The sequence below is a fragment of the Natrix helvetica genome (assembly GCF_964273705.1).
Source record: "Natrix helvetica genome assembly, chromosome: 4".
In the NCBI taxonomy this organism is placed as follows: Eukaryota; Metazoa; Chordata; class Lepidosauria; order Squamata; family Natricidae; genus Natrix; species Natrix helvetica.
Window position 1 is genome coordinate 85629032 of NC_138550.1, and position 14408 is coordinate 85643439.

Consider the following 14408-nt stretch of genomic DNA (forward strand, 5'->3'; position numbering starts at 1 on the left):
TGACCTTTAACATACATAATGCTTGCATAGGTTGATGGTTAACTGCAAATATCTAACTGTGTATAGGATGTTTGCTGACCACAATATTTAACTAACCGTTTATCTAGCTTAGCATAGCGTTTGTATAGGTTGTTGGTTAACTGCAAATATCTAACTGTGTATACGATGCATTATTAGGGATGTTTTTGAAAACCCCTTAACTGCTACATACCTATTAATTATTTTCTTGTGGAAAATTGCTGATGTGTCCACTCCCCCGCCCTAAAGAAACTGCTTAATAAAAGGGTCTGTACAGAACATGTCAGGAGGAATGTAGCCATACATCCTCCAAGCTCTGTGCTTGCCTACCTCGAGCTAACTCTTTGTGTGGTGTCTTAATTTGCGGCCTTCGTCCACGTGTGGACCCCCCAAATTCCCGGTGAGGACCGGGGCTCGTTCTCCCACCCAAGGGAGAACCCTGAAGGCCCAGACAGGCGAACCCGGGCTCAAGTATGTCGCGAACCTTGCAGCGACATCTGGGGGCTCGTCCTGTCCTGTATCAGCGACATCTGGGGGCTCGTCCAGTCCTGTATTGGCGTCTTCATGGGCACGATCGTTGTCTAGCGGTGTGCTCTCCTTCACTCCTGTGAACTTACCCGGCCGGACGCGCCACTGTGCACACGTAAGTCATAGGCTCCTCGGGCTCAAAGGTTTCTGCTCATCACCGAGAGGAACTTTTCGCTCTCGTGAAGCGTATTAATTCTCTCCAAAAGATTAACAGCATCACTGTCTATCCGCTTTCTCGAAAATCTATCGCTTACTCTCTATCCTAATTCTCCTTCAGACGATTCTTCCGTTTCTTTTGTTCCTAATCTTTCTCCTTTGGACGAAACCCCGAAGGTTTCACCACCTCCTTATGAGGCCCCCAAAGTCTCAGTCACTTCCTCCGCTCCCCTGGCGGAGACTTCTGCTTCTTTTCCTACTGAAACTCCTACTGACTTTCCTGACGTAAGATCCACGGGCTGGCTCCTTTTCTGCCTTTGTTGCCTTGTATGTATGTATGAAATGAAGGAAGTTCCTACTAAAGGTTTGCCTTCAACCTGAGTAAAAACCCTCTGCACATTTTTCTGACCAACCTACTCTATTAGTCCTAAAGTAAAAACCTGGCCTCCAGAAGGCAGTTTTGATTTAGATTTTGTCAACAAATTTGCTGATTTTCTGGCCACCATCAGATGAATCAAGGGCCCCACCCAGATGCAAATGATGTGTTAATGAAAGTCTCCATACATCTTGGATCTTTAAAAATATGCCAGCATGAGCCAACCTAGAACCCTGGCTGAATGCAAACAATGTGTGGACAAACATCTCTGTACATTGTTTTTATACATCTTGATATTTAAAAATGCCAGCGCATGCTGGGATATCAAGATAGAATTTGGATCTTTAAAACTTAGCCAGCGTCCGCTGGCAGATCCAAATTAAGAAACGAACACCCCAGGGCAGAGACAGGCATTAACAATCTAGTGTGTGATCATCTCCAGACTTGGAGGGAAGTTGAGATCCTTTAATAATAGAAAATGGAGCTCATTGGCTTATGTACAGCTCCTTGAAGTAATTGTAATAACTGCCTTGCATGAAGAAAGAATGACATGGGATTTTTATATGTGAAATTAATGATTGTAGTGCAAATGTGAGTAGGTTAATGGTAAAAGTTGGTATGAATGTAGTTTGATTCCCTTTTATATAAAGAATGGTATGTGTGTGTATGCATGTGTGTTATCATTTCCAAATTGTTTGGCATGAGCAAGCATGAAGGTTTGATTGCAGTATGAATGTGAATATGTGTCTCCCATGTCCCAGGGAGTGATAAGTGAATGGCTTCAGAGGTCCACGTGATTGCCTGTGTGAATTTCCCCCTCCTCCCACCCACTCTTCCTTCTGGGTCATTCTTTGGAGGGAAGCAGGAGGAGCGGGGAGAATGAGTGTTTGCTCATTTTTACCATGAGTGTGTGTATGAAACGCCCCAGTGATACCTGTGAATGCCTCTAAGAGCAGTTGGTCAATGGAACGGCTTGCCTCCAGGGGTTGTGAATGGCCCAACACTGGAGGTCTTTGAGAGGATGTTGAATGGTTATTTGTTTGAGATGGTATAGGTTTCCTGCCTAGGCAGGGGGTTGGATTGAAGGACCTCTAGGGTCCCTTCCAACTCTGTTATTGTATTGTAGTGTATTGTATTGTATGAATTGTAGATAGTTTTAATAAAGCATGACTGCATAAAATGTTATAGTCTTTTTTGTTCCAACCTTTTTTGTTTGAAAGGAGTTATTTTGCTAATTAATTTATGGCAGCTATTGGGGAATCTTTGTTTGGATTTGTCCATTTTTGTCTGCCGCTATCTAAAGTTTTTTATTTGATTTATTTTTTCTTTTTTTTGTGCCCTTGCCACAGTTCAAAAGATTAATGAGATTTTGAGCATTCCATTTGTGGTTTGCGTAACTTGTCAGCTAATTCTTTTGATGTTTTTTTTTTTAAAGACAACAGACTCCGTTTTAAAAAAATTTGCCATTTTTTTAGGCAGTTAAATTAATAACCTTGGGTTTTTTGTAGAAATTGGACTGATTTTATTAACATTATTTTTTTCTATTCCAAAATTTGATTTTTTTTAAAAAAATAAATTTTTTTTCAGTGTCTTTTAATTGACTATGTGGTCTGTATGACTTTTCTGCTTGCCTATTGTTCTCAATTCTTTGCTTTCATAAGACTGTTTTTTTTTTGGATGGAAGATGAAATTGTTTATAAGGACTCTTATGAAAGTTTCCTACCTTGCAATATTGTTGTTTTTGTAACACTAAAAATTGTTTTTTGCTATTTTATTTTTTCACATCTTTTTTTAATAAGCTTTTTAACTATATTTCTGACTTTTATTAGGTGTGTCAATTTATTTTTAATTTTTTAGAAACTATGTTTTTTTTTTCTTTAGATTTATTTTTGATTATTTTTTTCTCTTCAAAATGCCTGGGGACTGGCACAATTTTGCCATATGCCACTCAACCAGGCCAAGCAAATTGTTTTATTTTGTTCCCAGGGTTTTGGGGCATCCCCCTCTGGGGACAAAGAAGTTCATTTTTATGATTTGGCCTCTAATCACTATGGCAAATGGATGTCACCTATGTTTTTTTTCTTTTTTTTGGCTCCTTAGAAATAAATTCATTTATTTAGTTAGGGGGTTGGACTAGAAGACCTCCAAGGTTTTTTCCAACTCTACTATTGTATTATTATTGTATTATCTATTTTTAATTTTTGGCCACATTTTTTTTCCAGCCTTTATTGCCTTGGGCAAATTTTTTTTAAAAAAACTGACAATGGCCTGGCCTATTTTTCATTGGCCTTTTTGTAATTTTGTACTAATTGCACCAGTTTTAATTTTTGGGGTTTTTCCTTATAATTCCACAGGTTAAGCCATTGTGGAACGTGTTAATTGGTCCTTCAGGGACTGTTTTTTCAAACATATATATAAAAAAGGAGGGATTTTGGGTACCTAGTAATTTGGTGTACCCCAATTTGGCTAATTTGGCATAGGTAACACAATAGATTTAAAAAGTTTGTTTGCCTCCCCCGCAAGGGGGACGAGGATATGCTGTGCTTGTTTTTACAGATTTTTATGGATTCTAGTACGTGATGTTTGTCTAGACAAGAATATTGTCGTACCAGTTCCCAAATCCAGTTCCAGAGATGACCAAGATGACTTTACAGACAGCACAATGGCCAATACGATCTTGCCAAAACAGCTGTCCAGTGATATGAAAAACCAAAAACCACCAAAGCAGTGCTGAAACAACGACACGACAACTTATGTGCTGCCATTTTTGCCAAGTTTTTTAGTCATCATTAGTCATCATTTGTTTATGTTTACTTGTTTTGTCATCTCACCAAAAAACTCATTTGAACAGTGACTGCAATAAAAATCTATGGGTGCAACTAACATTACACACACTGACTTGAACTGTACATGAAACATTTGCTTTTTATATGCTTGGATCCTGTTTGAATTTTGCCTGCAGTAATTCAACACTTCATTGGTTCGAATTATAAGACTATCTTTCATTGAGGATTAATTGCTTATGATCCTCCCTCTGATGCAATTGCTTTGTATATATTGATAGTAGCAGTTCCTAAAAATGTAACATGTGTTAAAGTAGTTAACTGTATATTTTTAAGTAATAAGCCTTATTGTCTCTTATTTCTTCCTCCTATTTTGCTCTTAATAACAGTCATGCCTTTCCTAATGCTGATCCGGAGTGTTGGATGTGCCTTTCTTTTTTTTTCCAACCACCATTTTATGAGGCCATAGGTTCTGCCGTACCTTTTCAATCTATGGTTGCTCTCCAGAATTCTCTTACTTCACTATCTGAAGTTGTTTTACAGAATAGAAGAGGATTGGATTTGTTATTTTTAAAACAGGGCGGCTTATGTGTAGCTTTAAAAGAAGAATGCTGTTTTTATACTGATAGTTCAGGCATTGTGCTTGATTCTATGGCAGAATTAAATACCCGATTGAAAGATAGAGAGTCAGAACGCTCCAAGTTTCACACATGGTATCAAGGAATGTTTAACTTTTCTCCATGGCTTACAACTTTGCTTTCAGCCCTTATAGGTCCTTTGATTTTGATTTTGATTGCTTGTATCATTGGTCCTTGTGTTATGGGAAAACTGCTCAGGTTTTTGCGTACTCGCCTGGGTGACATAGATAAAGAAGTTGATGCTACTCGCAAAGATTTAAACCTACTGCAACACTTGTTACCCTCCTCGCACGACACCTGCAAACAACCGTTGTTAACATTTTCGGATTCAGACTCCGATACAGAAAGTGAGTTTCAATTCCCGGATAAGGTGAATGGTTCTTCTCACTGCCTGCCGGAGGGTGGGCTGTTAGAGGAACGCATAGCCTTGGAGGGATATTGACCTCCTTTTAAAACAAAAACAGAGGAGATGTGAATGCATGACAGTAGTTTGGTTCAGGCCTTGTTGAAGCTGAAACGAAAGTAGGCCATGAGAATGTGACCTTTAACATACATAATGCTTGCATAGGTTGATGGTTAACTGCAAATATCTAACTGTGTATAGGATGTTTGCTGACCACAATATTTAACTAACCGTTTATCTAGCTTAGCATAGCGTTTGTATAGGTTGTTGGTTAACTGCAAATATCTAACTGTGTATACGATGCATTATTAGGGATGTTTTTGAAAACCCCTTAACTGCTACATACCTATTAATTATTTTCTTGTGGAAAATTGCTGATGTGTCCACTCCCCCGCCCTAAAGAAACTGCTTAATAAAAGGGTCTGTACAGAACATGTCAGGAGGAATGTAGCCATACATCCTCCAAGCTCTGTGCTTGCCTACCTCGAGCTAACTCTTTGTGTGGTGTCTTAATTTGCGGCCTTCGTCCACGTGTGGACCCCCCAAATTCCCGGTGAGGACCGGGGCTCGTTCTCCCACCCAAGGGAGAACCCTGAAGGCCCAGACAGGCGAACCCGGGCTCAAGTATGTCGCGAACCTTGCAGCGACAACTGGGGTATTGACTGAGGGAACTTGGAGCGCCTGGGCAAACCCCTGATCAAGGTTGTAATAGCACCTGTCATTCCCTCCTGGGTTTGGAAAGTTTCCAGGGCGAGCCCACTGGTTTTTTCCTACCTCTAGAAATAGAGGGGGAGCCGGAACTTCCTTTTATTCATGGCAGACTTAGCAAACATAGTCTGGGATAAGTCCTTGTGGTGATCAACGGGAACGGCAACTTAGTAGTCGCTTTGGCCTTCCCCAAAAGCTGCTTGAAAAGAGAAGGTGGGGATAGGCTGGAGAAGGCTGGGGTGTCAGGTTTTGCTGATTCCTCATCCTCAGACATAGCTAAATCATCCAGAGGTTCCTCCCCATGTACCGATCCCTCACTGGCCAGTGAAGGCGACCTCGGCCTACGCACTTCAGATGTATGGTTCGCCACAGGAGCCCCTATGTGAGATAGGGTCTGGGAGGCCTTGCCACCCTGAATCTGCGTACCCTGTTGCTTCAGGCCTGAAGCAATGCCCTTAGAAATAGCCTATGAGATACATTTTTGCAGGCTAGGTGGTAAATGTTCTAAGGCCTCAAGATCCTCATAAGGATCTATAACATTCTGTGTGTCTGGGGTCTGAGGTGCCAGTGTGACATGGGAAAGGAAATCCCTGGAAGTTCCTTTAAGGGGGTCACCCATTACACCCCTGATGGCTGAGGGAGATACAGATGGCAAAGGGGAAATGTCCATCTTGCCTCTGGCCACTGACAAAGCCGGGGAAGAATTGTGGCTAGACCTAGATCTGTTTTCCCCTTGGGCTGCCAGTAGACATTCAGCCCGGGCCACTCGCTTTTCTAGGGCCCTTTGCCTGTGCTGCTCATCCCTCAGTGCTGCTCTAGATTGTTGCTGAGCAGGCAGATTGGCATTAGCAGTGGCTCGGGTAGTAGGCCTTATTGACCCCAATTCAGGCCCTTGGCTGTCAGATTCAGGCTGGGCCGACAGGTGATGCAATTGAGAACCCCTTTCAGCTGCCATCTATCCTTGGTCTACTCAAGGCACCACTCCAAGAGCTTTATTCCAATTGGAGAAGTCTGTTGAAATTGCGAGGCTTGTCTGAGGCAAGAAGTAATGCTGATGTCCGGTTACCTCGTGTAGCTGACAAAATGGCTGCCGACCAAGAGTCAAACATGGTGGCCCTCTTCGCTGCAGTGAAAAAAACGGTACACCAAAATATGGCACCAAATAGTTCCTTGCCACCTCAGAAGAACATCCAAAATGGCCGCCCGACTCAGCTAGTGTCGACAAATGGCCCGCCAAGCAATTTTAGCAAAGTCATGTTGGTGCTTGTTTCCCGATTGCTCCGACAAGATCAACTGCTGTTTGAAGTCCCGGCAGCTCTATTGACGGCCCTGCAATTGACGCGATGCAGAGCGGTGGCTGGCTGACTCGCTTCAACCTCCCACTTTAAAACGGCCTTCCCAAGCACCGGACTGTGGCCGTGCGAGCCTCTGTCTTACTCTATTCCAGCCAGTCATCTACCTCAAGCCAATTGTCTCTGCCGTGGGCAAGCAGATCCACACTTTGGACCAGCAATCCGGGGGCCCTGAGGGGAATGCGTTAAACGCCCCCTCCTTGCACTAATTTAGGTAAATTTTTTATTTTAGATAGTGAGGTTGAATTTGGAACTGAATTTAAAGTTTAATCTGAGTAAAAATAGTTTTTTTGAAAATCCTATAAGAGAGAAAAACAAATTACCAGCCAAATTGGACCATAGACTGAGAGGGAACTGGGCAAAGGAGTAGAAACATGGCTGAAACACTTTTCTCTCAGTCTATGGACCAATCAGGATTGATAACAGCCCGCTGGTAGCACCTCTCACTCCCCATCATGGAGAACAAAATATATTTCAATGCCTAGCAAGCATCACCCTCTTCTGAGCCTGAAAGTTTGAACTTAGTCATTAGTCACCTTATTTACTTCTTCAACAATGTAGTTATTACTTACTACATCTTTTCCAATAACAACTTAATTCCAGTAACTGCATGGTGGAAATATATGTTATTGCAAACCAGAGGGAGTTGGCAGTACAGGAATCCAATAGAAATATACCATTGTTTTCATTTGGAAACCAGCCACCCTCTCCTCTGTCTCAGGAAGAACAAAGCCCTCTAACTAAAGAAGTAAAACAATTGAAACAAAGAATAGCTGAGTATCTAGAAAAGCACAAAAATAAGGCTGCCTGCATTGAAACAACAACAGCAATAATAATCCCTACATACTCAGATGTTAGCTTAACAGCTCTTAGGTCTTTGGTTAGGACTTGAACCATTAAGGTTTTACCAGTTCCAGATAGTGAATTGAATTGAAGATTACATCATCATCGTCGTCGTCTCACTTTGCAAAAAGCCACCTTACTCAGAACTGTCTATTTACTCAAATGTTACCTTAACAGCTCTTAGATTCTTGGTTAGGATTTGAACTGTTGTTATTGTTATTAATCACTGCACAGACAGATGTTCAGACTGGTTTGGAATTTTTATCTACCTATTGAGTCCTTACCAAGACCTAGGATAGGCAAATCTGGATATTTGACAGTGTTGCAGATATCATCATTATCATCATCATCATTATCATCATCATTAAATCTAGAAAGATCTGATCTTGACTTTAAACACGTTTGCCTTTTTCCAGGTCAGTAACTACTCTTTATTTTTGTTCATTCATCAGTTCCCTAATGAGCAAATTAGGGAACCTTTCTTCAGATTGTGTATTACCTCCTTCACCAATGTTTCTATATCTAGAATTAAAATCATTAATCAAGTTTGGTTTGCTAATTCCCATTTGCTCAGCTTCCTTGATTTTCTTCTGTAATAGCGATTTCTCCTACTTACTCTTTCTTTTTTTCTCCAAGGCTGATGATTTCTAGATGGATTCCTGCAATCCACCTGCATTTGGTCTTAGAAATCAGCCAGCCCTGTTGCACAGCCAGGACACTGCATTCTTCTCATTTACTATATAAGTAATATACTCTATTCCCGGGGAAGGAATACAGGAAAACAAAGCATTTTAAAACAAAATCACCAGGAAATGTGCCAAATATCCATTATAATCTATTTAAATCTCAGCTTGGTCTCATTACCTCCAATGTCTTTATGACAGCTGAATGACTGGGTTATTATTGCTAGTCATAAAACAAGACTGCCTGGATAAAGGCAGCATCCTTTGCCTACTTTTTGATGTGAGAAATATAAACAGATCCTTGTGAAAGAGGAGAAAAATAACTCAGCAGCTGGAAGGGGAAAACGATGCTTATAACCACTCAACCAGTAACCAGAAAAAGCAATTTTTATAAAATATAGTTAATGTTTACAAGTATTTGGGTGGCTAAAAAGGGCCAAGAACTGTAAAATCTGAACAGATTTTCAGATGTTAGTAATTCTCCACATGGGTTGCTTAAATTGCATTAAAATTAATGCCATTAGACCTATTTTCTTACAGGTAGTCTTTGACTTACAATGATTCATTTAGTGACTGTTGAAAGAGCACTGAAAAAAGAAAAGACATGGCAGTTTTTCGCTCTCAGGACCATTGGAGCAGCCCCATGAAATATAACTTAATACATGCACATGCTAAACATAACCTTAAGTTAGTAGATCATTTCAGTCAGTGGATCATTTTTAGCTATTTTTACATAATAAGGTTCAGAGGGGCAAATGTCTCTTTAAATAGTCTAGAACCATCCAAACCATTGCTAAACCAACTATGGCAAAAAAAGATTGCAAAATGAGTCACAACTCACTTAACAACTGTCTCACTTAGCAGTGGAAATTTTGGGCTCAATTGTGGCCATAAGTCAAGAATCCTTTTTTGTTTAGAAACATAGTACAGCAATGCAGAATCAACTGATGTTTATCTGTCTTCTGTGGAAAATATCTGAAAGTAACTGCACTTGGAACTTTTGTCTGAAAGAACTGCAATTTTGAATATATTTGCATGTGATTAAACCTACATGAGAGTAGGAATTAAAAATCTTTATCCATATATAGATGGAAAAAGAGATGGCTCTATATGTGAGTTCTTAATGTCATCATTTGTGAAAAATATTTCACGATGCACTGTAAATTTGTGATGGATTATATGAGAGAAGAGTAGTTGTAGTAGTGCTGATTTAGTTTAATGCCTTCACTCTGCAGAACAACACTTTGTGCTGAGCTGTTATATACTGTCTCTCTCCCTGCTATATAGTCTATTAGATCTTATTTCAATAACATTGAGGAGGAAAATAAACTGCATAATGTATACACTACAAATAATAAGTATCTGGAAACAATTAGGAAGCAAAATGAAATGAAGCTGTACAGTATCTAAATGAACATGGTACATAAAAATAAATGTTTTCAGGATCCAATCTGGATCGGTCACCGGAACCAAAACTTTAGTCTTCGGAGCTTTCAGCTTGTGCTGGAGCCTATCCTCAGCCCATCTGAGGCTGGGCTCCAGCATGAATCTGAAAGTTCAGAAGACTAAACCTCTGGTACCTGTGACTGATCTAGATTGGATCCTGCAACACAATCCTTGGATACATATATTTGCCTTCATTGGTGATAATGCTTTCATTCAAATTGCATTTGGTTCAGGCAAGATTAAGGAATGTTCATCAAATTCACTCCCCCCCCCCCCCAATCTTGGAAAAAATATAATTTTCAGTAATTTTTATTTCCTTAGAACTCAAAACATCACCTATGGCATCTCAGATAATGATTTCATCCAAAGACTGATCAGGTCAAGATCTGCCTATATGCCCAGTATGTCTCTGACTGAATCCTTGCGACTGTTAGACCCTCGCTTCCTTGTTTGATTGTTTGATTGTTTGATTGTTTGGCAGGCCATTATAGATAAATTATAGATTAAATTATTAATTATTATGGTACAATAATAGGGATTCCTGTAACAAAGTGGTATAATATTTTTTACACACTTTCAACAAATATAGCAAAGAACCCTAAAACTCTACATAGAAGCTACTGTACCTCAAAATATCTTCTATGAAAATATAGATTAAAAAGTATTTGTTGAAAAACTATTGACTGAAAAGATACAAATAGATGTGCTAAGTTTGTATCATTTCCTCAAAATGCTTGCATTTGCAATTACTTGTAAATACCATTGATATAATAGTAATTCTTGACAGGACTGACATAATGTTAAAGTTTTTTTTTTTTAAGGCTGAGATTGAACTTCACAACTTTATGAAATCCCTTTCAATTTGGTTATGATACAGTGTCAAGCAGGAAATATAAAAAAATAGAAGTAGTTAATCTTGTACCCTGCTGATACTTTATATTTCAATTCCCATCAGCCTCTGTCAGCATTACTAAATTAAAGGAAATACTGTATGGGCATTCTATTCTAACAAATCTGGAGAAGGCACCAGAGATTTCTAATAAAGGCACTCTTCTTTGTTGACTGTGTCAATATAGTAATAGATAGTTGACAAAAGTATTTATTTCTGTTTCTAGCATACTACAAAGATGCAATTATTTTTGAAACATTAAACAATCTAAATTCTAAAGAGAAAAATCTTATACTGGGAAAATAAATATGTCTGCAGCTCATAAATTCTTGGTGATTAATTTAAAATGTTAAGGTAAGACTGGAATCCAATATATTTGGCTTGTACCAAATTCTGTTGTTATCATTATTAGTAACTGTATTAGTTGTAATATTCTTCAGAAGAGAAAGGGAAACCACAGTAAATTGCTATGCCATGTTTTTAAGTATAATCAGCAGACCTAATCTTTAAATGATTTAGGTTCTCCTCTTGCCCATAAAAAACAACACAAACCCAAATGATCCTTTGACAAATAGAATCAATGCAGATGAAATTGAAATTGCTTTTAATGAACAGGCTAAAATTGTTATAAAACACCAAGGAAAATGCCACACTCCTACTCTCCTGTTCCAATTGCAGTCACTCCCCTCCCAGCTTTCATTAGTTTTTAAAACATGGTGATATATTTGATTAAAGGATCACCTGCTGTCAAGTCTAATTAGACGCTGCATTTCATGGTTAAAAAGAAAGCTAATCCAGAAGTTGGAGAAGTGAAAAAATTAGATTCCATGCTGAGATATTTGTGTGTCTGAATAAAAGAACACTTGTGGTAAAGCCTCATGCTAGATAGGGTATGTGACTGTAAAGCTGTTTACTACAAACTGGGATAGTAAGAGTAGCATGTGGACTGTGAATATTGCACCTTTTAACACTTTTTTGTATCTAACCCTTTATTTTTATTCAGGCCATGCCATTATTCTATGACATCTTTGATGGTAACATATTAATCAAAATAAAGTTGGTGTACATTTAAAATGCTATAATGATATTAAAGTTTATCCAAAGTTAGGACACCATTACAATGTAGTTACCTAAATGGTATGTGGTTCACATGGCAATGCCTCCCTGTTTTTTATTTTGCAGTGTCTGGGTTCAGTACCAATTGTTTGTGCTAAAGGTACAAACTCACATTTCCACAATAATATTACATATATACCTGCTTATAATTTTTTTGCAAAATCCTGGTAAAATTGTATGTTCAATGTTTTCCTAGAAACAGAATTTGATGTAACCTTGCTATGGCACAAAGTAAAACAATACTTTTTCTCCAAATTTGAATGCATATTTACTAATTTGCACAGTTTTTATAAATTCAGAAGATAACACTAAATATAATTCATTCTTACAAAGATGCAAATGCGACAAAAACTTTTCTAAACATTTTCAGCTAGCAATTTCAGTTATGAAGAACATTACTAAAAAATAGAAGTCATATGGGACTCTTCTGAAGCTAGCAGACAACCACAGAAAAACATGCTACAACATCCTGAAATCTAGTCAAATCTGCAAAGCAGAATAGCCAATTCACTGTTAATGACTTGCTAAATATTTTAGCTGACAGCAGAGAAGTTGTTCAAAGGCCCTTGGTCTACATGGGAATTTTCAGAAATGAAATGTTCATCCGGCTGTATCAGAAAAATAATCAATTGAAGTATGTGGAAAGAAAACATGATGAAGAAAACATTTTGGAACAAAGTTCATTTGGGCTGATAAAGGAAAATTGAATTGTGCTGCCACAACCACACAACTTATATTTGGAGAAAAAGGGATGGAACATTTTAGGAGGAAACACATTTCACAAGGGTGGCTGTAATTTTTTAAAAGATTATGTGGCAGCCATCGGTAAAAGAAGTATTGTGCAAATGCAAAAGAAATAGATTCAACTAAATACCAGCATGACAGCAATGCTCCACAGTCAGTGAAAAAGTTGAAGTTCAAAAGTTGAATATTTCAGCAAGACATACAATCCAAGATCTAATTACAAATCAACCATGAAGTATTTATAGGGCAAAAAAAGAAAGGTTTTGGAACAGGCTTCACAATCCTCAGAATACAATGTTATTAAAGATCTGAAGGGAGATCTCAAGCATGCAGCGAATGCAGGAAGGCAGACAAACAGTTTGAAGTTAGAAGTGTGTAAGAAGAACTGAAGAAAAAAAAATCAAAGTAGAAAGATTATTAGCTGGCTACAGAAAAGAAGAAATTACGAAGTACTAGCTGAAAGATTGCCCAAACTTCTGCACCTACCCATTCCCTATCTTCTTATTTTGAACCCCTGTGTAATCACACACATTTGTTATGTAAAGTTCATTTATGGCAATATACAATTTAAGTGGGTACCTACATTTTTGCATACAACTATACACAAAAAGCTAGCTATCACCATAATGAACTCAGTAATGATTTATATGGAAGTGACATGGCAGAAAAACAGAATATCTGTGCAAGATAAAATCAATAGTAGTCTTTCTTACCCTAGAAGCAACTGATTTGGTAGGCACCAAATGTGTCAACAACATCTACAATTGTCCAAGCATCAACTTTTTAATTTGCATCATGTATTTTTTTTTAAAAGGGGGAGGGAGACAAAAGAAAAAACGAAGAGAGATGGAATGAACTTTCGAAGTTTATGCTTGAGGATAAGAATTCTTTAAAAGATTACTTACCTACTGGTGACATTTCAGGGACATTGGCAATGTAAGGCCCATCCAGGAATTTTGGTTCATTATCATTTATGTCCTGCACTTTGATGATGAACTCTGATTCAGGCTCCAATGGCTTCCTTGTGTCAATATCTACTGCTTGAGCACGTAGGGTGTAGAAAGGCTTCTCTTCACGATCAAGGCTCTTTATGGCATGAATGTCCCCTGTAGTTTCATCAATGGTAAATACTGTACCAGCTCCATCTCCTGATAATGTATACTTAACACTTCCCACTCCCTTGTCCAAGTCAGAATGAAGCTTAACAGCAGAAAAAGAAAAGGGCAAAATAATTAATAGAACAATTCCTGGATGGAAGAATAGCAATTTTTAACTAAATTATTATCACAAATACACACATGCACACGCGCACACACACTGCTATTAAAGACATGGGTATTTGCATCACAAGTGTATAGCTTCCCAGTTTGAAAAACATCACAATTACTAGTATTTCAATCTTTATAATGTATACATTTATTAACATGACTTTGCAAGAGTCTGAAGAGATTCTCAGTCATCCAGGTCATGGTTCTCCCAAAGATGCTTTTTCAGGAGGTAACTGGACTTTCTTGTTTTTTCTTTGAAGACATTTCACTTCTCATCCAAGAAGCTTCTTTAGCTCTGACAGGATAGTGGGAATATAAATCCTTCCATTTCCCACTATCTTGTCAAGAGCTGAAGAAGCTTCTTGGATGAGAAGTGAAATGTCTTCAAAGAAAAAAACAAGAAAGTTCAGTTGCCTCCTGAAAAACCACCTTTGGGATGACTTTGCAAGGCAAAATG

General features: G+C 38.4%; 1 protein-coding gene across 5 annotated transcripts in view; it reads right to left on the bottom strand.

Moving 5' to 3' along the window:
* Positions 1-14408, bottom strand: part of CDH12 (cadherin 12) — a 790632-nt gene that overhangs the window by 99958 nt on the left and 676266 nt on the right. For all 5 annotated transcript variants that reach the window (XM_081952523.1, XM_081952525.1, XM_081952524.1 and 2 more), the window contains one exon: positions 13589-13883. In XM_081952523.1, the coding sequence (XP_081808649.1) occupies positions 13589-13883 (295 nt within the window). The remainder of the gene's footprint in view (positions 1-13588; positions 13884-14408) is intronic.